Source organism: Saccopteryx bilineata, chromosome 2 (genome assembly GCF_036850765.1).
Source record: "Saccopteryx bilineata isolate mSacBil1 chromosome 2, mSacBil1_pri_phased_curated, whole genome shotgun sequence".
Classification (NCBI taxonomy): Eukaryota; Metazoa; Chordata; class Mammalia; order Chiroptera; family Emballonuridae; genus Saccopteryx; species Saccopteryx bilineata.
In genome coordinates this window covers 376,400,041-376,424,607 of record NC_089491.1, presented here as the reverse complement: position 1 = coordinate 376,424,607, position 24,567 = coordinate 376,400,041, and the positions used below count along the sequence as shown (strand labels likewise).

General features: G+C 43.9%; 1 protein-coding gene across 1 annotated transcript in view; it reads right to left on the bottom strand.

The window, feature by feature from the left end:
• KPNB1 (karyopherin subunit beta 1) overlaps positions 1–24,221 on the bottom strand; it is a 36,086-nt gene extending 11,865 nt beyond the window's left edge. Inside the window, exons 1-13 of the mRNA XM_066263813.1 lie at positions 23,814–24,221; positions 23,651–23,709; positions 21,439–21,621; positions 14,106–14,306; positions 12,363–12,515; positions 10,348–10,407; positions 9,737–9,826; positions 8,907–9,017; positions 7,801–7,902; positions 3,882–4,106; positions 2,868–3,059; positions 1,991–2,121; positions 229–376 (exon numbers count right to left, since the gene is read on the bottom strand). Of these exons, the coding sequence (XP_066119910.1) occupies positions 229–376; positions 1,991–2,121; positions 2,868–3,059; positions 3,882–4,106; positions 7,801–7,902; positions 8,907–9,017; positions 9,737–9,826; positions 10,348–10,407; positions 12,363–12,515; positions 14,106–14,306; positions 21,439–21,621; positions 23,651–23,709; positions 23,814–23,853 (1,695 nt within the window). The 5' untranslated portion in view covers positions 23,854–24,221. The remainder of the gene's footprint in view (positions 1–228; positions 377–1,990; positions 2,122–2,867; positions 3,060–3,881; positions 4,107–7,800; positions 7,903–8,906; positions 9,018–9,736; positions 9,827–10,347; positions 10,408–12,362; positions 12,516–14,105; positions 14,307–21,438; positions 21,622–23,650; positions 23,710–23,813) is intronic.
• Between the last annotated feature and the right edge of the window lie 346 nt (positions 24,222–24,567).

The following is a 24,567-nucleotide window of genomic DNA, read 5'->3' as shown; positions in this document are numbered from 1 at the left end:
TTAAATAAGCATTCCTGACGCTAATGTAGGAAAGTAAATAAACTGTAACACATGGATGAGTCAACTGTGACAAGCAATGCTAACTTTAAGCTACAACATTTTTTTTGCATTAGCCTGGTATCTTTCTGAGAAAATATACAGTTAAACACTGAAAGGCGAGAACAGCCTCGAAAATAAAGCTGTGTTAGAAATACTGCACCCTTCCAGCCAACAACGCCCAAGTCTCACCTCCATCTGAAGCACTTGTTGAAGTCGTTCCATGATGACTAGAGTTGTTTTCTGAACTGCAGGGTAACAATCCTTGGCACTGTTTTTCACGATTTCCATCAGAGATTCATACGCAGAACTCCTCAGGTTGTTCTGGTGTCCATCAGGTCTGTAAAGAAAACAAACAAGAATCTTAAAAAGTATCAACTGAGAAAGAACAGAGAAGTTGTTATAAGGTAGACACTGTCTCACCAAAAGCAAAAATTCAGGAACTGATATGGTGGCAGACCTGGTTTAATTTTAGCAAAACAATAGAGCCAGGAACTAAATTTTAAACCTTTAAGCCAATGGCTATGTTATTATGGTCTCCAGAGCTAGTTAAACTTTAGAATGGCCCTTTTGGAAATGGGCTAAAATTACAGGGAAAAATTACATTAAAATGATGAAGAGTCTATGTACACAACTGAAGAGGTTGCCTGAATAGCTAAGAAAAAGGCATCTAGCCTGACCTGTGGTGGCGCAGTGGATAAAGCATCAACCTGGAAACACTGAGGTCGCCAGTTCAAAACCCTGGGCTTGCCTGGTCAAGGCACATATGGCAGTTGATGCTTCTTGCTCTTCCCCCTTCTCTCTCTCTCTCCCCTCTCTATAATGAATAAATAAAATCTTAAAAAAAAAGGCATCTAAATTTCTTCATCTGTGAAAGACGCTTTCATATATAATCTTGAACAAAGAAGTGGAAACGAACTAGGTCAACCTGAGAGAATTTATACACAACCCTCTTCTTTCATGGTTTCTTATTCTGCGTGTATGAGAGACGGAGACAGGAAGGGAGAGAGACAGGAACGGAGAGAGGAGAAGCATCAACTTGTAGTTGTGTCACTTTAGTTGTTCACTGACTGCTTCTCATATGTGCCTTCACCAGGGTACTCAAGCTGAGCCAGCGACCACTTGCTCAGTGACCTGGGAGCTCAAGCCAGTGACTATGGGATCCAGTTGATGACCCCACGCTCCAGCTGGCAAGGTTGGGGTTCAAACCTGGGACCTCAGCATCCCAGGTTGAGCTCTATCCACTGAGCCATCAGTCAGGCAATTAATTTCTTTTAAGCACGGCTTTATAGTAAGTACAGCTCACACAAAACCAAAATTCAAGGTTGTCCTCAACTTATAACCCCTTAAAACTAAACTTCAAAGCTCATTTACAAAACTGCATTTAATGGCAAGTTCTTCATCCAATTATCATAAATAGCAATTAATGATCTTATGTAGCAATTGAATTCATAACAAAAACTAATATATATTTCTGACACCATAATCAGTAGTTAACTGTAGGCACGGAAAAATGAAGGGACCTCTCTAGAGCAAATACTCTTTTTAAGTACATAAATGAGACTATTTTCCGACTTTAACTGTAAGCCAAACAATTCCTTTAAAAAAAAAAAGCATGTCTTATTTATTGATTTTTAAAGAGGAGAAGGGTAGCAAGAACTATCAATTCATAGTTGCTTCACTTCAGTTGTTCATTGATTGCTTGTTGTGTGTGCCTTGATCAGGCAAAGCACAGGGTTTTGGACTGGCGACCTCAGTGTTCAAGGTCGACGTTTTAGTTACTGTGCTACCATAAAGTCAAACAATTCTAATCTACATTTCTTTCTCTTATTTAAACAAATAATTGACCATAGGATTCTTTTAATTCCTCCTATTGCATGCAATGCTTCTCTGATTAGGTGAGAAAGCCCCCCCAGAAGACAGGAGCTAAACGCACAGACACGTAGTAAGTTACCTGTCTGTGGTCTCCAGGAGCTTCTGAACTATGAGCTCAAAAGAAGACGACAAGCAATAGGTGGCTGGCTCTTCCTGATCATCAGCAACATCTGCAGCTTCATAAGCAGCTTCAGCCAGACTGGAGAAAGCCTTAAAACCAGAGAGAGTTAATACTAGTCTTGAAAAGAACCCCATCCCAAGATTACTTCATTTTTCTTTAAGATATCTTAGGTCGCATCCTTCTCCAACTGATCTTAGAATAAATCAACACTAGTGAAGCCTCAACTTTCTCTGTCAAGGTCATCTCAAAACAATGTTCTATAGAATAACCTTAAATTAAATGTTTATTTATATTTAATTTGTCCTGCCCAAAACTAAGCACCAAAGAACTTGCACTTACCACAAATGCCTGCTACTTCAATTTCTAGTCAAAAATAAGCCTTTCAGCCTCCACTCCCTTATTTGAATTTCCTCCCCTATAGCCCCAAATGTCCCTAATCAACTACATTCAGCCTATCCTGACTCAACACTTAGACCGCCTACCTTCCTTTCTTCTTGCCCTGTTCCCAGCAATTGTACTTTGTGTAGCCCACAACTCCCTACTTTAATCAAAATTTCTTGTCCCCAAGCAACTGAAGAAAGAAAACAGCCCAGATAGTTTTCCCACTGGGTTAGCATGACTGTTCTAAATGGTTCAGGAACCAGTCACCATGAGTCAACAGCTCCTACTGGCTCTTGTAGTTGACATCTCCACACTTTAATTGAAGGAATTAGAAAGGAGATGCTATTCAGAAAAAGCCTTCCAGCGAGGCAGACCCATTTCTCTCCCACACTTCAAACTTCCTTGCCAATGGTTCAGCCAAAGTCCTTATCTTACCAGGAAGAAAATCCCTTACCCAGCACACATTTGAAGCCACTCTGGGTTCAGCACTGAGGCCTTCAATCAGACACTGCAACAGGGGGGTCAAGTAGACATCATTGATGGCTGCCTCAGGGAGCAGTTCACAGATTCTGCCCACAGTCCACGCAGTTGTATCTCGAACAACTACGCTGGGGTCTTTCATTAATTCTATTAGGGTGGGCATAGCCTGAAAATATAAGGTATTTATTAGCAAGGCAAAACATAGATTAAAATCCTGTTGACTAGTACCTCAGAAGAGAAAATTATGATGATTAGGGTTTTAAAACTCAAAGCATCAGGATGGTTTTGTCCTTTTAAAAGACATGCTCATCAAATATCCGGTAATATAGTACAATAAAGTGAAAAAGTCCTTTCATTACCAAAATCCATACAGTTTAATTGAAGAGTTTGGCGTGAATTTTCAGCAATTTACTAGATTACTTAGGGAGAGCTCCAAAGATGTGACTGTGACGGCTTCTGGCTACAGCCTAAAAGGCCGAGTTCTGTATGCACAATTATAATGAACTACTATCATTTTCAATAGCAGAATAAGTATATTTCCATAAGCGGTTTCATAACAGAAATGCATTTTGTCCTTGGGACAAAATAATCATGTCATTACAAATTATAAGGAAATGTTTATGAGATAGCATTAAGAGAAAAAGGTTATCAGACTGTTTGCATAGTAAGGTCGCCATCGTGTTGCACATACATGCACACAGAAAAAGGCTGCAAAGATAAACACTGAGAATTAGAATGTTATCTCGGGGCAGTGGGATCATAGGTGACACTTTTTTGGCCCTTTTTGCATTTTTCAAGTCATGTCTTTCATAAAAAAAAAAAGAAAATATGAAATATTTTTACCCTTCATTGGCAGCAAGTAATTACCTAGAAATAATCTCTGTGGATGACTACTTATAGCTTTGTTTTTAAAATAAAGGAATGCTTTCAAGCAAAAAGTTTCAAGAACAAACACTCCCTTTCCACCCCTTCATGCCCTTGGCTTTACCTGTATAACTAGTGGTTTAAGCTGATTGGGCTCAGGTCCTTCCAAGATACAGCCGAAAGCCATCACTGCTGCATCCCGGTACCGCCAATCAGGGTTCTTGATGTGTTCTTTAATGAAGGGGAGAACATGAGGGACAATGTCATCTTCACAGCAGGTGGCCAGAAGCATGAGGCACACCCCGGCTGCTTTGCAGGGGTTCCAATCATCATCATCATCATTTTCATCCTGGATAAAGAATGTAGCACGAGTAAGTTTTATTTAAAAATAACAAGTACCACCTGACCGGGCGGTGGCGCAGTGGATAGAGCGTTGGACTGGGATGTGGAAGACCCAGGTTCGAGACCCCGAGGTCGCCAGCTTGAGCAATGGCTCATCTGGTTTGAGCAAAAGCTCACCAGCTTGAGCCCAAGGTAACTGGCTCAAACAAGAGGTTACTTGGTCTGCTGAAGGCCCACGGTCAAGGCACATATGAGAAAGCAATCAATGAACAATTAAGGTGTTGCAACGTGCAACGAAAAACTAATGACTGATGCTTCTCATCTCCGTTCCTGTCTGTCTGTCCCTGTCTATCCCTCTGTCTCTGTAAAATAAATAAATAAGTAAATAAATAAATAAAAATAACAGGTGCCAATAATCGCCTGACTGGTGGTAGCACACTGCATACCGTGTTAATCTGGGACACTTGAGGATTCAGGTTCGAAACCCCGAGAGGTAGCCGGCTTGAGTGTGGGATCATCAACATGATCCCAAGGTCACTGGATTAAGTAAGGGGTACTGGCCCTGGTTGAGTCGCCTGGTCAAGGCACATATAAGAATCAGTCAATAAATAACTAAAGTGCCCTGGCCGGTTGGCTCAGCGGTAGAGCGTCGGCCTAGCGTGCGGAGGACCCGGGTTCGATTCCCGGCCAGGGCACACAGGAGAAGCGCCCATTTGCTTCTCCACCCCTCCGCCGCGCTTTCCTCTCTGTCTCTCTCTTCCCCTCCCGCAGCCAAGGCTCCATTGGAGCAAAGATGGCCCGGGTGCTGGGGATGGCTCTGTGGCCTCTGCCTCAGGCGCTAGAGCATCGCCCATGGTGGGCGTGCCGGGTGGATCCCGGTCGGGCGCATGCGGGAGTCTGTCTGACTGTCTCTCCCTGTTTCCAGCTTCAGAAAAATGAAAAAATAAATAAATAAATAAAAATAACTAAAGTGACACAACTACGAGTTGATGGTTCTCATCTCTCTTCCTGCCTCTCTCTCTCTCAGACAAAAATCACTTTAACAAGGTACTCTTAATTATTACCAAATGTTATCAGAACTGAAGCTTTGGGGTCGTAAATAAAACAAAACCTTTTTCTTTTTATTTATTCTCTCCCATAAAGATTCATCATGGCACATGCTTTGTTAAGACCCAGTTGGAGGAAGGAACCCACTCAGCACTACACAATGAGACGAACTTCAACGACATATAACAGAACGATGATCTCAGATTTATGGAGTGAAAGGCAAAACAAAAGCATATACAATACTGTATGATTCTAGTTATAAAAGTTCAAACACCAATCAAAATTAATTAACCTATATGCTATATGATTCTAATTATATACATAATTAAAACAATCAAAATTAATCTACAGAGCTACTGACAAGAACACCTAAGAGGGCTTCTAATGTTCTAGTAGTTGTTATAATTCAGTAAAAAGTTAAACAACAAAGACTCCACTCAGAGTTTCTGTGAAATTAAAAGTCAAGTTCTATCATCCTTATTGTGGCCATTCACCCGCAGGAGTTTATTAAGGCAGGATGCCTATGCAGTTTCAGATAATTACATACTTAAAGAATGATTTGTTCCCAAGCAGGGAAACACAACCAAAGAAATACAAAAGCAAAGATAATAAGATCAAAAGATTAAAAAATATCAACTGTAAAGTTGAAAGAGAAGAAATTTTAAGGGCATATCCAGTCCATTTTAACCAAATATATTTCTACTTATCTTCTACAATTGAGAGTCGTGTACTTTCCTAAAAACAAATTACATTCTTGTTTGTACAAGACATTTTGCAGAGCTCAAAGTTACAGCACTGACATCTCTTCAATAACATTTCGCATGCACCAGAGATGAGGTAACTATCTTTCCAAACACCTCACCAAGGAAAACTACTCACAAAGTCTAAAGGGACAGACTGTAACCAAGATACACTTCATATAAAAGAATTTCTCTATTTATTCATTAGATCATTTTTATGAAGTCTAATTACTTCTTTTTGTACCAAATCTTATGCTTTTAATCTTCTTTGACCTAATTGTTTATGTTTTAATATTTTCAAATGTTTGAGTGACTTAGTGTAAACTTTTGATTTTTTGTGTGTGTGATGAGAGATAAAGGGACTGATAGGGACAGAAAGGGACAGAGATGAGAAACATCAATTCTTCGTTGTGGCAGCTTAGTTGTTCATTAATTGCCCCCCCCCCCCAATATGCCCTGATCAGGCGCTACAGCAGAACGAGGGACCCTTTGCTCAAACCAGTGACCCTGGGTTCAAGCCAGTGACCATGGGGTAATGTCCACAGTACCATGCTCAAGCTGGTAAGCTCAGGGTTTTGAACCTGGGTCCTCCACATTCCAGTCCAACACTCTATCCACTGTGCCACCACCTGGTCAGGCTGTAAACTTTTGATTTTAAAGTCTGATTTTATTACATTGTAGTCAAAGTGACTATTATGATTTTTAATAATTAGTATTATTTCTTTAAAAAATTTATTTTTACTTTATTTTCTTTTTTTTTTTTTTTTTTTTTTTTTTTTTTTTTTTTTCATTTTTCTGAAGCTGGAAACAGGGAGAGACAGTCAGACAGACTCCCGCATGCGCCCGACCGGGATCCACCCGGCACGCCCACCAGGGGCGGTGCTCTGCCCCCCAGGGGGCGATGCTCTGCCCATCCTGGGCGTCGCCATATTGCGACCAGAGCCACTCTAGCGCCTGAGGCAGAGGCCACAGAGCCATGCCCAGCGCCCGGGCCATCTTTGCTCCAATGGAGCCTTGACTGCGGGAGGGGAAGAGAGAGACAGAGAGGAAAGCGCGGCGGAGGGGTGGAGAAGCAAACGGGCGCTTCTCCTATGTGCCCTGGCCGGGAATCGAACCCGGGTCCTCCGCACGCTAGGCCGACGCTCTACCGCTGAGCCAACCGGCCAGGGCAAGACTAACTCTTATTCAACCTCATCATTTTAAAGGTATATATATATACTGTGAACTCACAAAAATATCCCAGATATAAGCAGGTATTCGAGTGGTTTAAAACTTGTACTTCTCTCTTCCCAAACTTTCTTTATTGCAACTTTTACAGTGCAAGTCTCTTCGGCTAGTTTGAACAATGTAGCACTCAGGAAATCAGAGTAGTGTATGGCTTGTTCCAGATCAAGACTGAAAAGTTCTCCTTAACAAACAATTCTGGCCTGACCAGGCGGTAGTGCAGTGGATAGAGCGTCAAACTGGGATGTGGAGGACCCAGGTTCGAGAAGCGTGGGCTCATTTGGTTTGAGCAAAAAGCTCATCAGCTTGGACCCAAGCTTGCTGGCTTGAGCAAGGGGTTACTCGGTCTGCTATAGCCCCAAGGTCAAGGCACATATGAGAAAACAATCAATGAACAACTAAGGTGTCGCAACAAAAAACTGATGATGCTTCTTATCTCTCTCTGTTCCTGTCTGCCTGTCCCTATCTATCCCTCTCTCTGACTCTCTGTAAAAACAAAAAACAAAAACAAAACAAACAAAAAAACACAAACAATTCTGAGCCTAGAGGACCTTACACATCCTGCCCAGCTGTTCCTCAATCATCTGTAACAGTTGAACAGTTGCTGAGCTCCTTCGTGGAAGCTGTCCCACAGCAAACTCACCCTTAAAGTTTTATCGCTAACCTGGCTAAGTTTGGAAGGTAACTCACCTGCTTAGTTAGTGTCTGCGTGAGGATTGGAACCAGGTACTGCAGTGCTCCTTTGGCATAAAATTTGCTGGTGTGCTCAGGAGGCCGTCCTTGTTCTGCTGCCTGAGGACAAACATAAAGCAAATTCAGGACAGCAGCAAACAAGTTATGGTACTAAGGCAGACAATGAGAGCTGTCCAGGGGTCTATACAAAAATACAGAGAGCAAATGGTAACATCTGCTGTGATCTTTGAGGGCATTTATATTTTTTGGTCTACTTCAATGAGATTCTTTCAGGCCTTAAAGCAGTGGTCTCCAACCTTTTTTGGGCAACGGACCGGTTTAATGTCAGAAAATATTTTCACAGACTGGCCTTTAGGGTGGGACGGATAAATGTATCACATGACCGAGACAAGCGTCAAGAGTGAGTCTTAGACGGATGTAACAGAGGGAATCTGGTCCTTTTTAAAAAATAAAACGGAAATAATATAAGTTATTTTTTCTCTGCGGACTGGTACCAAATGGCCCACGAACCGGAACCGGTCCGCGGCCTGAAGACCACTGCCTTAAAGGACAAAGGCAATGTTAAGAATTACATTCTTTTTTCATAAGCTCAACTCATATTAACAAGCTGTCATCTACGTAACCTGAAGAATGCCAAAAATAAGATTGTGTTTTTTAAGTACATCAAGATGGAAAACAAAGCTTGAATTCAAAGGATTGAAAATCCAGAACTAATCCCTTTCCCCCTATCTCCACTGAAGTTAGAAAACTTGCATTCGGACTTCCTAAAGGAAAAAACAGCACCAGACATCACTTCATGGAACTGTGACTGCCTGCTGCCCCCTTGTGTTCATAGTACTACTGAATATTTACAAATCAAGCCTGACTGGGAAAAACATGAGATGACACATTATTGGTCTGTCTTCCTCACGAGCAGCAGCAAAAAAATCAAATGGCTCCCTCACGGCTAGCAAAAAAATCAAAATTTCCACAAAGCGAACGAGCCTAAGTCCAGTCGGAATAAAGCTTTCTCAGAAGAGAACAATCAGGCCTACAAAGGAGGCACGTCCCAAAGCCCAGTCAGAGTAATCACTTTCCCTCCACGCCCCCACCCCCAGGTTCACCTCCGATGCTTCAATGGCCAGATCCATTTCCTCATCACAGACGTTGGACCAGAATTCTATCCCTTGTAGGGCCACTTCATCAATGTCACTTTTCATTGCTTCGATTGTGATCTTAAAGAGAGAGGAAGAAAAAAGACACCTCACACCCTAAGTGCTGGTTCAAGTTAGACCCCTCCTCTAACCAGACATTAAAGTTTTAAAAATATAGATTTATCGCCTGACCAGGCGGTGGCGCAGTGAATAGACTGGGATGCAGAAAACCCAGGTTTGAGACCCCGAGGTCGCCAGCTTGAGCGTGGGCTCATCTGGTTTGAGCAAAAAGCTCACCAGCTTGAGCCCAAGCTCGCTGGCTCCAGCAAGGGGGTTACTCGGTCTGCTGAAGGCCCACAGTCAAGGCACGTATGAGAAAGCAATCAATGAACAATTAAGGTGTTGCCATGTGCAACAAAAAACTAATGATTGATGCTTCTCATCTCTCCGTTCCTGTCTGTCTGTCCCTGTCTATCCCTCTCTCTGACTCCCTCTGTAAAAAAAAATAATAATAATTTAAAAAATTTAAAAATATAGATATATAAAAGCTAGGTCTAAAATGAAGGGTAGATAGAGGAAACAGATTTTAAAAATACACTATCTTTTTTGTTGCCCAGCACAGAAATGGCATGTTTTTCTGGCACACTGCTGATGAACTTCAACATAACACTAGCACTCAAGAAACTTCCTTGATTTCATAATATTAAGTAAAAATATTTATAGAATTAACCAAACAGCAACTCAGAATGATGGGCTTTACAATTAGCTAATGCTCAAATACATAAACTAGAAATACTTACTGCAAAAAGAGCGGGACCCATATATGTCTCCATGTACTGATAATACAAGGACATTATTTTCACCAGATTCTGTAAGGCAGCCACTCGTACCTTTTGCAAAGAGCAGATTAAACAGTTTACCATTCAATTTAATAACAAGGCAATCTGACAAAAGTAACTACTCCACTCAAGAGAGTCAATAACCTAAAGGGTCAAGAGAGGTACATTTGGATTAGCATTCCCCAATGGAAGACAGAGCAGGACAAAACTCACTAATGCCACTTAGACTAAGGTTACTTCAACCTGCTTCAAGAGTCAACATTTAGGTTACAGCAGTAGCAAAGCTGTTTCAATGGCTACACTGGAAAACAATCACTTACACTAAAGAAATTAACTAGTAGGTGGATCAAAAATCCTTTCTTCCTTAAACCCTTTACAAGATGTCAACTTCTATTATGTAAATTTTCTAAGTACTGTTCTTCCCTCTTCTCCAAGATATTGAAGAAAAATTCTTAATGGTCTAATAACCTTATTTCTGAAGTTACCCGATTCCCAACATTTCAAACTACTATCCCAGAGTTGTCATTTCCTAGGAAATATGAAGATAAAATTTTCAGGGACCTCATACTTACTCTCGTATCTGGACACTGTGTGGCTTCACAGACCACCTGCATAATAAAGTGCCTTTCGGACTGCAGAAAAAAAAAAGAGAGAGAATTAGAAGAGTTGTAAACCACATACATGAAGACTGCTAGATTATCCCTTCAAGAAAAACCTTACACCCTCAGGGACCCACACAATTCTGGACCAACCAAGCGGCTTTGACATAGTAATAGCACTATGAAGACTACAGAGTTTGTCCCCAGTGTCTATCATATGACCTGTCCTCAAAGGAGGTCCCTAATCTTTTAATCCCCAAAATGACCTTCACTAATAAGACATCGGGGAGAAAATAGGAAAATATCGGCCACAGGTTCTAAATAAAGATGGTTAGTTAAAACAAAAGCAAAACAAAAAAATCTACCTACATTCGGAAAATCTGTTTCTTTGTATTTAAAAATTAAGAGCATTAAAAGCATTCACTTTATTTCAGAGACAAAACTGGTTTCCTGGGAGGTGGCAAATCCACATCAAATGTGGCAAGATACGGGAGAACAGAATAACGAGCTTTATTTGCTAACTGTCCTAAGTCTTCTGAAACCTAAAAGAAAACCCCTATTTTCTAAGCAATGAGAATTTCAGTTTGCCTTGGCCTTCTTTAGACCTCTCCACTTTGTCTACTATAAGGCCAAGAAATGGCAAAGAGCCCAGCTGAAGTGTCACCACATATACAAAACTACTTCCAGACCATATGACCCAGCAAGTCCACTTCTGGTTTTAGATCCTAAAGAACTGAGAGCAGGGTCTCAAAGAGACGTATTCACCCATGTTCGTGGTAGCATTCTCATTAGACAAACAAAATGTGGTGTGTGTGTGTGTGTGTGTGTGTGTATGGGATATATATACATACATACAATGGAATATCAATCAGCCTTAAAAATGAAATTGACACATCCTACACACATGAACCCAAGACATTATGGTAAGTGAAATAAGCCAGTCACAAAAAGACAGAACACCACATAATCCACTTACATAAGCTATCTAGAGAAATCACAGAAACAGAGTCAAGTAATCATAAAACCAGAAAGCAAGGTTGTTGCCAGGAATGAGGCAGGGAAAATGGGGAGCTAGCTGTTTAATGGAAATAGTTTCAGTTTTGCAAGATGAAATTCTGGAGACTGGTTGCAAAACAATATGAATATACTTAACACTACAGAACTCTCCACTTAAAAATGGTTAAGATGGTCAATTTTATGTTATTGCCTACTGTAACACAATTAAAAATAAGTAACAAGAAAATACTTTTAGGCAAAATAAACTTAATTTTCAAGCACCTTCCCTCAGGAAGTATAAAGCAGCTCAAATTCTATAATTAAAAAAAAAAAAAAAGGCCCTGGCCGGTTGGCTTGGTAGTAGAGCGTCGGCCTGGCATGCAGAGGTCCTGGGTTCGATTCCCGGCCAGGGAACACAGGAGAGGCGCCCATCTGCTTCTCCACCCCTCCCCCTCTCCTTCCTCTCTGTCTCTCTCTTCCCCTCCCGCAGCCGAGGCTCCATTGGAGCAAAGATGGCCCGGGCGCTGGGGATGGCTCCTGGGCCTCTGCCCCAGGCGCTAGAGTGGCTCTGGTCACTACAGAGCAACGCCCCAGAGGGGCAGAGCATCGCCCCCTGGTGGGCATGCCGGGTGGATCCCAGTCGGGCGCATGCGGGAGTCTGTCTGCCTGTCTCTCCCCATTTCCAGCTTCAGAAAAAGACAAAAAAAAAAAAAAAAAAAAAATCTCAAAGCACACTTTAGACTGCAAAGGGGAAAAAAAACCTAAGCTTAGAAACCCTTTATAGATCACATTATTTCCAAAAGCCTGATGAAAAATGACAAACACCTATTCCATGGCCATATCTCACACAAATCTTAACTGGAATAAAAATGAACACTTCTAAACAAGACTGTCCTTTCTAAATCATAAAACAAACAAACAAATAAAAAAACATCTTTGGTTTAATTCTCCTTACCCTCTGAATCCACACCTTTCTGTCGAAAGGCACTTACCTCTTTGTCAAAGTTTGCTTTGGTGAACTCCAATGAGTTCAGGAGTGCATTAGTAGCTGCTAGCTTCACATTATTACTAGGCTCTTCTTTCCTCATCCCCTGGATTATGGCAGTCAGAATCTCATTGGATTTATCTTGTAGTTGCTCTGGGTCCTGAAACAAGCAGAGAAGTGCAATGAACATAATAATGAACTCATGACTAATCAGCAGTCCTTTTAAGTGTAAAATCCACTTGAGCGAGTATCATGACTTTCTCTGATCTTTCTCTACACATTTCCATTTAGGGACAAAATATCCCAGGGTCTGATAGTCCAAATATTGACCCGAAAAAAGTTAAACTCATCAACTTCATCTCTGACTTCTTAGCATGACTCTGGACATGAGGTAATACTGCTCCCCACTCCCTTCTGTGCAAATGGAAATGGCAGTGTGATCCCCCCCCCCCAAGCCATCTGTACCAACTCAAGTATAGCTGCAGAATATCTAAGGGCCAAGGCTCAACACCTGGGCACACATCAAGGGAGTCTAAGTTCATGTCAAGAGCTATGGACTTCTCTGCTTCAAGTCTTTGTATCAAAACAGACACCAAAAGTGGTAACCTCAGCAACAACAACAGTCTTAGGACAGCTGCATTTCACACACTGTGCTGTGGCTCCAGTGGTTAATCCAATTACAGCAAGAGCTGGTGAAGCCCTGGCCAGTTGGCTCAGTGGTGGAGCATCGGCCTGGCGTGCGGGAGTCCCAGGTTCGATTCCCGGCCAGGGCACACAGGAGAGGCGCCCATCTGCTTCTCCACCCCTCCCCCTCTCCTTCCTCTCTGTCTTTCTCTTCCCCTCCCGCAGCGAGGCTCTATTGGAGCAAAGATGGCCCAGGCGCTGGGGATGGCTCCTTGGCCTCTACCCCAGGCGCTAGAGTGGCTCTGGTCGCAACAGAGTGACGCCCCAGAGGGGCAGAGCGTCGCCCCTGGTGGGCGTGCTGAGTGGATCCCGGTCGGGCGCATGCGGGAGTCTGTCTGTCTCTCCCCGTTTCCAGCTTCAGAAAAATACAAAAAGAAATCCTGGGTTCGATTCCTGGTCAGGGCACACAGGAGAAGCGCCCATCTGTTTCTCCACCCTTCCCCTTCTCCTTCCTCTCTATTTCTCTCTTCCCCTCCCACAGCCAAGGCTCCATTGTAACAAAGTGGGCCCAGGCGCTGAGGATGGCTCCATGGCCTCCACCTCAAACACTAGAATGGCTCTGTTGCTGTGGAGCAACGCCCCAGATGGTCAGAGCATCGCCCCCTGGTGGGCATGCCAGGTGGATCCCGGTCGGGCGAATGAAGGAGTCTGTATGACTGCCTCCCCGCTTCTAACTTAAAATACAAAAAAAGAGCTGGTGAACCGTTTCTGTAAGATTGTCAATGAAAGTGTAACAGCAGCCATGGCACACGAGGATATTTAGATTAGATCAGGGATGATCCAAGATAAGAGTGTCCTTAAAAGTCAAGAATCTACGCCTCTCCAAACACACGGATTTCCATTTTGAGTTTGACCCTTAAGTCTCTTAATTTTAGGACATGACTAACAATGTGAGGATAAGTTAACTTAGAAGTCTAAATTAACAAATAAAGCAGTTCTACTTTCAAAACATTTTGTAGTAACTTGGTTTTCTTTATATGGTTAAGATAATCCTGATGCTGTATCACACATGTCACAACCAGATGATATCATATAGTTATGTATGTTAGATAAAGGCAGCTCTTACTATATCTTGGCAAATGTAACCAATAGCTTCCAATGTTGACTCTTTCATATGCTCTGTGCTGTTGGGGTTTGTGACATTGGCCACCAGCTGTGGAATGAGTTCTGGCCACTGGTTCACTGGGATCTCTGCACAAGCAATACCAGCCACACACTGTGAGGCAGAACTAGGCCGGTAAGTTTCTGTGCCCAAAGTCTGCAAAACCTGCATACACAGACACAAAAGAAAAACAAGATGAAAGATGTCAATTCCTAACAATCACCTCTTAGAACTGAGTTTTCTATAACAGAAAAGTATAACAGGCATATACAGTATAGATCAGTTGTTGGGGATGGGAAAGCCAGCCTTAATACCAACATCAGCACAATCAACACTGCCCAGACCCCAGGAAAAAATCCCAACCACCTCCCCCACCTCCAGACGGAATTCTCCAAAGCCAATCACCTCACTTCAATGTTCAACACAAGGTAGAAAAGTAACAGAAAGGCGGTAGCATTAAAAGGTGAAGGAGATCACAAAATTCACCTTCTAGGTTCCTTAGTGATATAATGGAAGGATGCTCACAGCCTTGCTTTGTGGACAGAAAGTGGGATTTGGGGATGAGGCTAAATAACTCTGGGGCATTCGGGTTGGGTCTGATTCATAGTAGATCATGGTCTAACCTTATTTAAGGAAGAGATATTCCCACTCATGAAATGCAGAATAAACCTTCTACCTTCTGGTCATTGACAATTTAGCATGCTGGGTAACTTTCATAGAGAGGCCTCAGTCAAGTAACATCACTAGATATAGATACGAAGTAATTGATGTTACTAATACCTAAGAATTATGCTTATTTAACCCCCAATCTGAATTTGTTCTGTTTCCTTAAAAATAAAAGAACAGTCCTCTTGAGAGATACCAAGTACTAGTCAGATATGCCTATTAAAATGAAATCCATAGTCCTGGCCGGAGAGCTTGGTCAGAGCACCGCATTGATATGCAAAAGTTGCTGGTTTGATCCCCGGTCAGAGCACATACAGAAACAGATTGATGTTTCTGCCTCTCTCTGCCTTGCTCTCTCTCTAAAATCAATAAAAGTAAAAAAAAAAAATCTTATCATTAAACATGTCTCATTTGAAACAGTAATCATATAAGCATTTATATAAAGGGTAAAAGCACAGGTACAAATAAAGGATGAAGACACAATGGACCCAGGATTAATCATTACTATGGTCAGCTAAGCCAGTGAATGAACTCATTAAGAATCACCAGTCCATGCCTGACCTGTGGTGGCACAGTGGATAAAGCTTTGACCTGTAATGTTAAGGTTGCTAGTTCAAAACCCTGGGCCCCAGCCAAGGCACATACAAGAGGTAACTACTACAAGTTAATGTTTTCCACACTTACCACCACACCCAAAATCAATAAATAAAATCTAAAAAAAAAAGAGAATCACCAGTCCACTCAAAAGGCAAACAGTTAACTGTTCCTGGCATGAACACAGGACAAAGAGTAGCTGCCAAATATTCAGGCCAGCTCTGCTGACTGGGTCAGGTCATTCAGAATCCTGCTTTGTAGCTAATAATGACCTCCCCATCTTTCCCCCTATACAGTACACCACCACCCCTGCCTGCTCCCACTCCCACCAGCTCTACCAAATAACAAACAGTTCTGGTTGATTTTAAATGAAGGTTTTGCTCTCTAGGGCTACCAAAGCTAGAATGGACTTTAACAAAATTGTATGTCAAAAGTCTAAGGGAGGAGGAGGGGTCAAGATGAATTGTCCAAAATAGCAGGAGCTGAACAGGTATTAACCCAAGTCTAAGAGTTTCAGTCCAGCGCGCCTTTGTACTACACTGCACCATCTCTGAGAGTAATGAACCACATGCACCTTCATTTTTGATTTTTTAAAAAAATTTTTGATTGATTTGAGTGGGAGAGAAACATCAATTTATTGTTGTACTTAGGTTGTGCATTCATTGGTTGCTTCTTTTTGAGAGAAGGTAGAGAGAGAGACAGAAACATTGAGCTGCTCCTGTATGTGCCCCAACCAGGGAATTGAACTGGCAACTCTGTGCTCCAGGACGATGTTCCAACCAAACAAGCTATCCAGCCAGGGCTTAATTTCTTTTATTTTCAGAGAGACACAGAGGAAGGGAGGGGAAAGGGAAGCACTCATTTGCTCTTCCACACAGTCATGCGCTCATTGTCAGCTTCCCACATGTGCCCTGGCCCAGGATCAATCTGGTAATCTTATTGTTTCAGAATGATGCTCTTAACCAACTGAGCTAACTGGTCAGGGCCTCATTGGTTGCTTCTTTATGTACCTTGACTGGGGATCAAACACACAACCTTGGTGCACAGGGATGATGCTTCAACTAACTGAGTGACCCAGCCAGGGCTATGTTGCTCCTTTTAAATTGCTTCCAGAATTGCCATTACTTGATTTAGAAATTACAAATGTTCAACTCCAGAGTACTGAACATTACTTTATTTTAAAGTAAGAATGCCCTGATGATAATATTCAATGATATGAAATAAAAATATGAAACTAGCCTGACCAGATGGTGGTGCAGTGAATAGAGCGTCAGACTGGGATACAGAGGACTCAGGTTCGAGACCCCAAGGTCACCAGCTTGAGCATGGGCTCATCTGGTTTGAGCAAAGCTTACCAGCTTGAACCCAAGGTCACTGGCTCAAGCAAGGGGTTACTCAGTCTACTGTAGCCCCCCGGTTAAGGTACATATGAGAAAGCAATCAATGAACAACTAAGGTGTGACAATGAAAAACTGATGATTGATGCTTCTCATCTCTCTCCGTGCCTGTCTGTCTGTCCCTATCTATCCCTCTTTCTGACTCTGTCTCTGGAAAAAAAAAAAGAAAGAAAAAGAAACTAGCTCTCAATTTTGCCTAAGACCCAGATTAAAAAAAAAACATTGCCGCCTGAACGGGCGGTGGCGCAGCGGATAGAGCACCAGACTGAGATGCAGAGAACCTAGTTTCGAGGCCCCGAGATCGCCAGCTTGAGCGCGGGCTCATCTGGTTTGAGCAAAGCTCACCAGCTTGGACCCAAAGTCGCTGGCTTGAGCAAGGGATTACTCCGTCTGCTGTAGCCCCATGGTCAAGGCACATATGAGAAAGCAATCAATGAACAACTAAGGTGTTGCAATGCGTAACGAAAACTAATGATTGATGCTTCTCATCTCTCCATTCTTATTTGTCTGTCCCTGTCTATCCCTCTCTCTGACTCGCTCTCTCTGTCTCTGTAAAAAAAAAAAAACATTGCCACCAGCACTGAGAAAGTATTAATTACTAGATGTGTTATGGAAGGGGAAAAGACCAAGATAATTGCTAATTTTTTCTTCATGCACAAGGGCTCAACAAATTCTTATTCAAATCTTAGAAAAATTTTGGCCTGACCTGTGGTGGCGCAGTGGATAAAGCGTCGACCTGGAAATGCTGAGGTCGCCGGTTCAAAACCCTGGGCTTGCCTGGTCAAGGCACATATGGGAGTTGATGCTTCCAGCTCCTCCCCCCCTTCTCTCTCTCTCTCTCTCTCTCTCCCTCTCCCCTCTAAAATGAATAAATTAAAAAAAAAAAAAGAAAAGCAAATCTTAGAAAAATTTTGGTGTTAAGAGTGACGTGCTGCCCTAGCAGGATAGGGCAGCTGGTTAGAGCATTATACCAGTACACTAAAGCTGTGGGTTTGATCCCTGATCAGGGCACATACAAGAAACAACTAATGAATGTATAAATGAGTGGAACAAACTGATGTTTCTCTGTCTCTCAAATTAAGAAATAGGGATGTGCGCCTGACCTGTGGTGGCGCAGTGGATAAAGTGTTGACCTGGAAATGCTGAGGTTGCCGGTTCGAAACCCTGGGCTTGCCTGGTCAAGGTACATATGGGAGTTGATGCTTCTAGCTCCTCCCCCACTTCTCTCTCTCTGTCTCTCCTCTCTCTCTCTCTCTCTCTCTCTCTGTCTCTCCCTCCCTCTCCTCTCTAAAATAAATAAATAAATAAAATTTAAAAAAAAAGAGATACAGGCATCAAAATTATTTTTAAAAAAAAGAAATAGGGATGTGCAAAAAACCCAAAAAAAGGCAGTTACAGTCCCAACCATTTCTTACCACATTTGGGCACTGCAATGTAGGTAATGAAGACTTGCAGTGATTCATGGCATAACTTTCATTTACAGTATATCAAATTGCTAAAGAGAATATTAAAATGTTACTATATAAGTAGATCCAATGTGAATAGAAATAGCTCGATGTATTTAAAGACAGACTCAAAATAAGGTGTTTCCACGTAAGACTTGGGAAAGCGGTATGTAACCAAGAGAAGTTATTGCCTAATGGGGTACTAATTTACCTAATGCTGACACTTTGAACCAAGAAATAGCAAATAAAATGTGCATAACCACACCTGCACAAATACACAAGTATCCCCACTGGTTTCCCCTCAAACAGCAAGGACCAATGATGCCTGACTTAGTTAGTGCCTTATACAGGTAGGACAGGCAGTTAAACAGCTTAAAAAAAAAAAAAAAAAAAAGACACCTGCCCATGCATTCTGAATCTTTTGCTACATTTAGAAATAAAAATTTCTAGTTCAACGAAAAAGTCACAAGAGGCCTGACCAGGTGGTGGCGCAGTGAAGAGAGCGTCGGACTGGGATGCAGAAAACCCAGGTTCGAGACCCCGAGGTCACCAGCTTGAGCACGGGCTCATTTGGTTTGAGCAAAAGCCCACCAGCTTGAACCCAAGGTCCCTAGCTCCAGCAAGGGGTTACTCGGTCTGCTGAAGGCCCGTGGTCAAGGCACACAGGAGAAAGCAATCAATGAACAACTAAGGTGTTACAACGCGCAATGAAAAACTAATGATTGAGGCCCTGGCCGGTTGGCTCAGCGGTGGAGCGTCGGCCTGGCTTGCGGGGGACTCGGGTCCGATTCCCAGTCAGGGCGCGTGGGAGAGGCGCCCATTTGCTTCTCCACCCGCCCCCTTCCTGGTCTTTCTCTTCCCCTCCCACAGCCGGGGCTCCATCGGAGCGGAGATGGCCCGGGCGCTGGGGATGGCTCCTTGGCCTCTGCCCCGGGCGCTGGGGTGGCTCTGGGGTGGCTCTGGTCCGGGCAGAGCGACGCCCCGGAGGGGCAGAGCATCGCCCCCTGGTGGGCGGGGCGTTGCCCCTGGTGGGCGTGCCAGGTGGATCCCAGTTGGGCACATGCGGGAGTCTGTCTGACTGTCTCTCCCCGTTTCCAGCTCCAGAGGAAAAAAAAAAGGGGAAAAAAAACAAAAAACAAATGATTGATGCTTCTCATCTCTTCGTTCCTGTCTGTCTGTCCCTGTCTATCCCTCTTTCTGACTCACTCTCTGTCTCTGTAAAAAAAAACACCAAACCAACGAACAAAAAAACAAAAAAAAAAGTCACAAGAGCCCTGGCCAGGTAGCTAGCTCAGTTGGTTAGAGCACTGTCCTGATGTGCCATGTTTGTGGGTTTGATACCTGGTTGGGGCACATGCCAAGAGTCAACCAATGAATGCATAAATGGAACAAGTCGATGTTTCTTTCTCCCTCCTCTCCTCTCTAAAATCAATAAATTAAAAATTAAAAGAGCCTGACCAGGTGGTGGCACAGTGGATAGAGCATCGAACTGGGATGCGGAGGACCCAGGTTCAAGACCCCAAGGTCACCAGCTTGAGCGTGGGCTCATCTGGTTTAAGCAAAGCTAACCAGCTTGGATCCATGGTCACCGGTTTGAGCAAGGGGTTACTCGATCTGCTGAAGGCCCACGGTCAAGGCACAAATAAGAAAGCAATCAATGAACAACTAAAGCGCTACAACGTAAAATTGATGACTGATGCTTCTCATCTCTCTCCGTTCCTGTCTGTTCCTATCTATCCCTCTCTCTGACTCTCTGTCTTTATAAAAAATAAAAATAAAAAATGAAACTCACAGAACTTCAATGACACAGAGCAACAACATACATTTCAATTTTCAATAAAACTCATCTGCCCAATCTAAATGCTTTGATCAAAAGCCAGATGTTAGCCCTGGCTGGTTGGCTCAGCAGTAGAGCGTCAGCCCGGTGTGTGGAGGTCCCAGGTTCAATTCCCAGCCAGGACACACAGGAGAGGCGCCCATCTGGCTTCTTCACCCCTCCCCTACTCCTTCCTCTCTGTCTCTCTCTTCCCCTCCCACAGCTAAGGCTCCATTAAAGCAAAGTTGGCCTGGGCACTGAGGATAGCTCCATGGCCCCCACCTCAGGTGCTAGAATGACTCTGATTGCAGCAGAGCATCGCCCCTTAGTGGGCATGCCAGGTGGAGTCGGCACAAGCAGGAATCTGTCTGTCTGCCGCAGCCCCCACCCGCCCACTTCGGGGACGGGGGGAGCCAGATGTTTCTTAAGAAAGTTTTTCATAATTTGCTAAGTATTTGATAAAAGAACTATTAATCTTATTTCACAAACTCTTTGGGCTTGAAAAGGCCCAAGAGATGATTTAATTTCCCTTCTGACTACACAGAGTAGCATGTCTAAACCACCAAATAATGAAAATTATCTATAGCAGAATTTCAACAGGAGTAGGTGCTGACTGACTAGATGGATCACTTGAGAAGACAGTTAAAAAAATATCCCTGAGGCCTGACCAGGCGGTGGCGCAGTGGATAGAGCGTTGGACTGGGATGCAGAGGACCCAGGTTTGAGACCCCAAGGTCGCCAGCTTGAGCGCGGGCTCATCTGGTTTGAGCAAAGCTCGCCAGCTTGGACCCAAGGTCACTGGCTCGAGCAAGGGGTTACTGGGTCTGCTGAAGGCCCGCAGTCAAAGCACATATGAGAAAGCAATCAATGAACAGCTAAGGTGTCACAACGAAAAACTGATGATTGATGCTTCTCATCTCTCTCCATTCCTGTCTGTCTGTCCCTACCTCTGACTCTCCCTCTGTCTCTGTTAAAAAAAAAAAAAATCCCTGAGCCTCACACTCCAAAGCAAAATTACAGAGAGAGCTTGAAACCATATCATTAACAAATTCTTTAACTGATTCTGATAACACAAGTTTGGAAACTCAATTTGTATAGTAGTCCAATTCTCCAGAGATTCTACAAATTCTGGCATCTAATTCAAGTTTCCCAAACTGCTGCAGTTTATCTCAGTTATCTGAAAAGAATTCCAATCCATTATGGGAATACACAAGCTGAACTGAGATTTAAATGAGATACAATTTTTGTCTTCAAGTAAAGTTTAGGTACCAAAAACCTATTATACCATCAGCTCTATCCCATGTAAATGATAAATGAACTGACCAAGATTTCTCTGGTTCCCTAGGCTATAGGACCAAAAGGAGGTAATAGTTACTTACATAATTCTTGACTTCCCGTCGAGCATTAGCATCAATAGCAAGCCACCTCTGCTGATATTGTGCCTTGATATCTGGATCTTTAGATGTCAAAGAGTTTTTGATTTGTAGACCTGCTGCAACTCTGGCAACCTGACTGTTTCCTGGATTTGCTAGCACTCTGGACAGTTCCACAAGGAAAGTAGGCTGTTAAGAGAAGATGCACTAGTGAATGAAAATATCTCTTAGGAATTTCAACTGAGGATAGCTTATGGAACACCAAAACACTGGGGAGAACCTAAATCTTTTAGGACATATCATATTTCAGAAAACTCCAAAATACTTACTTTAAGTCTTCTGTATGTTAGTACATTAAAGAAGTCAACCATCTACTCATGCACCCTCAATACTTAACAAGTTAGATTTTCCTATCAAAGTCATTCTTAGTGCCTAAATCTTCACATTAGATCCCCCAGAATTAAAGCAAGGTTGACAATCTAGTAGTCAGGGGACTTCTAAAGATGTACCTAGAACAATGCCTGGTACTCAATATTTGTTGAATAAATGAGTATGTTATTACAGTTATCTCAGAAAAGCAAATAATCTTGTATGAGAGGGAAATACTTATAAACCCAAAACATAGAGTTAGAAAGTCCTATTTCAGTTGTGAGTCTTCAGCAAGTGGGGAACAGCATAAAAGAGCAGATTTACAGGGGAAAAAATGATACTTAGAAATAGGTGGAAACCGAAAACATAAAAATGTGACAGCAAATTTGTCAAGGCAATTATATTTAACAGTCAACAGTCAACACAGTACATGTTCCTATACATTTTTTACTAGAGTTGTCCACTAAACATAGTGGACTCCCCAAAAGGACACTGAGTCTTTTGTAATACAGAACCCCAAAACGACTCCCTTTGTTTAAAAATTTTAACACATACTCCTCTACCCTGCAAAAAGCTCTGTCCAAAACTTTTCCTGAAAAGTTAACAGGAAAAACCAAAAGCAGACAGCTTCTAACCACTGACAACCAGAGCAGAAAATCACTCTTAAAAAAGTTTTACGTACTACTAAATAATGTTAGGAATGCTAGGGATGACATAAAAGGTTTCTTCCAAATTAACAAAGCCAGAAACAGGAATATACTCCAAATAGAACTATCATCAGTCTATACCAGAGGAAAGAAACCTTTTCTGTAAAGTCATGAACAAAAATGTAGCAGTAAAATCTGGCAATGTAAGAACAAAAAAAGAATCACTGAAAGGTAATTCGTATAAAATAGGCCTTGTCACTGTTTTTTGCTTACATCATTTGCCTAATTAACCCAAAGAAACACACATGCTTAGTGTTATTTAGACATTACCTATCATCTTTAAAAGATGTCAAGTATGATCCACCTTTCCCTCTGCTCCCCATTCTCCCAAAAGGAAACACTAAAGAAAACAACACTGCAGACACAGGCTATTTCAACCAATCCATCCCACATTTTTACGTAAAAGTCCAGACCCTAGTGGACTTATCTTCCTTTTTCCTGTACCCTTTCAATCCAAAATTATGAAAAACGAGGAACTTTCCTCTGTGATTTCATCTGGAAACGGACCCGATCTCAAGGATGAGCCTCAGACTGCTGTCTGGGTACCAATTCTCTACTCATCGAAGTAATAAAAATGAAAAAATCCCGGGCAAATTAACAGGCAGAAAAAGAGAAATATTGCCTAGAATAAGTCAACATGCATTCGGTTGCCAGGCCTGCCTATGAGTACAGACCAAGAGATAGGAAAGGGTAGAGCTCTGAGAGGTAGGTGGAATCACAGGGGCCACAGGACAGGAAGGAGAAGCCTGCCCGGGTCAGAACAGGGCGGGCAACTGGGCTCGGTGCTTCCACATGGCCCCTAGGCCCGGCTCCCCAACCCCCACCCTTGCTGAACACGCAGCGCGGTGCAACCTAACTTCCCTTCCCTCCCTCTCTCTCCCTGCCGCTGCACCGCCGCCCTCAGGACGCGCGGCGATTGGGTGCAGTCGCCCCGGCGCGCCGCGCCATTGGCCAGCTGCCGGGGCCCGGGGCGGGACACACCCACCGGCTTCCCGATGGCGGGGTTAGGTTGGACGGGCGGGGGGAGGGGGACGGGATGGGGCGGGGTGGGTTCCCGAGGCCTGGGCCTCCAGGAGGGCGGGAAGGCCCGCACGCAGGGGATGGGGAGACGGAGGGATGGGGGCCGGCGGGATGGCACGCACCAGGTTTTCCACGGCCGCACGCTCCAGGAACTTCTGCGCCGCTTCCAGTTCCAGCCGATCTGGGGGGAAGAAAAGTGGGAAAGAGGACAGGGTCAGCGGGTCCAGGGCTTTCCCTTCCCCCAACCCAATCACCTCAGCCCGACCCCCGGCCCCCGCGTCCTACCCGGAGACACGGTCTTCTCGAGGATGGTGATCAGCTCCATGGCGGAGGTGGCGGCGACGACTTCTCTTAAGACGTCGGTCCGGCCTCTGGGGCGGCGGCTTCTAACTGGGGATGGGGGTTGGGGGTCGGGTGGGAAGGGAGGGTGGGGTGGGGGGCGGGGGTCACCACCAGCCCATTCACCGGCTCCCTCTTGTTAGTCGCTCCGGCTCCCTTCCTTCCTCCTTTTCTCCTTTCCTCCCTCCCAATTTGCTCCTGCCGGCGGCGGCGGCAGCTGCTTCTCTGGAGGCGGGGAAGGGACCCCGGGGGCAGCTCAGAGCGCGGCTGGTGCTCGGGTGGCGGAGGGAGAAAGAAGGAAGGCTGTAAGTGAACCGCGGCTCTCAGGGAGGGAGAGAGAGGGAGGGAGGGAGGGAGGGAGGGAAGGAAGGCGGAGGGATATTCGGGCCGGACCTCGCCGCGGCGGCACCGCGCTCCACGTCGATTGGCTGCCGCCGTGGCCACGCGGAATCTTCAATTGGCTAGGCAGTCAGCGTTGAAGGGCCGCCCTGAGTCCATTCGCCCGCTGGTTTCAAGGCTCGGGTTGGTTGGCGGGCAGCAGAATGGTAGCGTGGATTGGCCGAGGGGGTGGGTCAGGGGAGAGCTGGCTGTTGATTGGATTGGCCTGGTGAAGGCCTTGGGCTCACACCGGCTGAGCACTGGGAGGAGAGTGGACCGAAGGAAAGACTTCGGGCCCGCGTGATTGGCTGGGATACTAGAC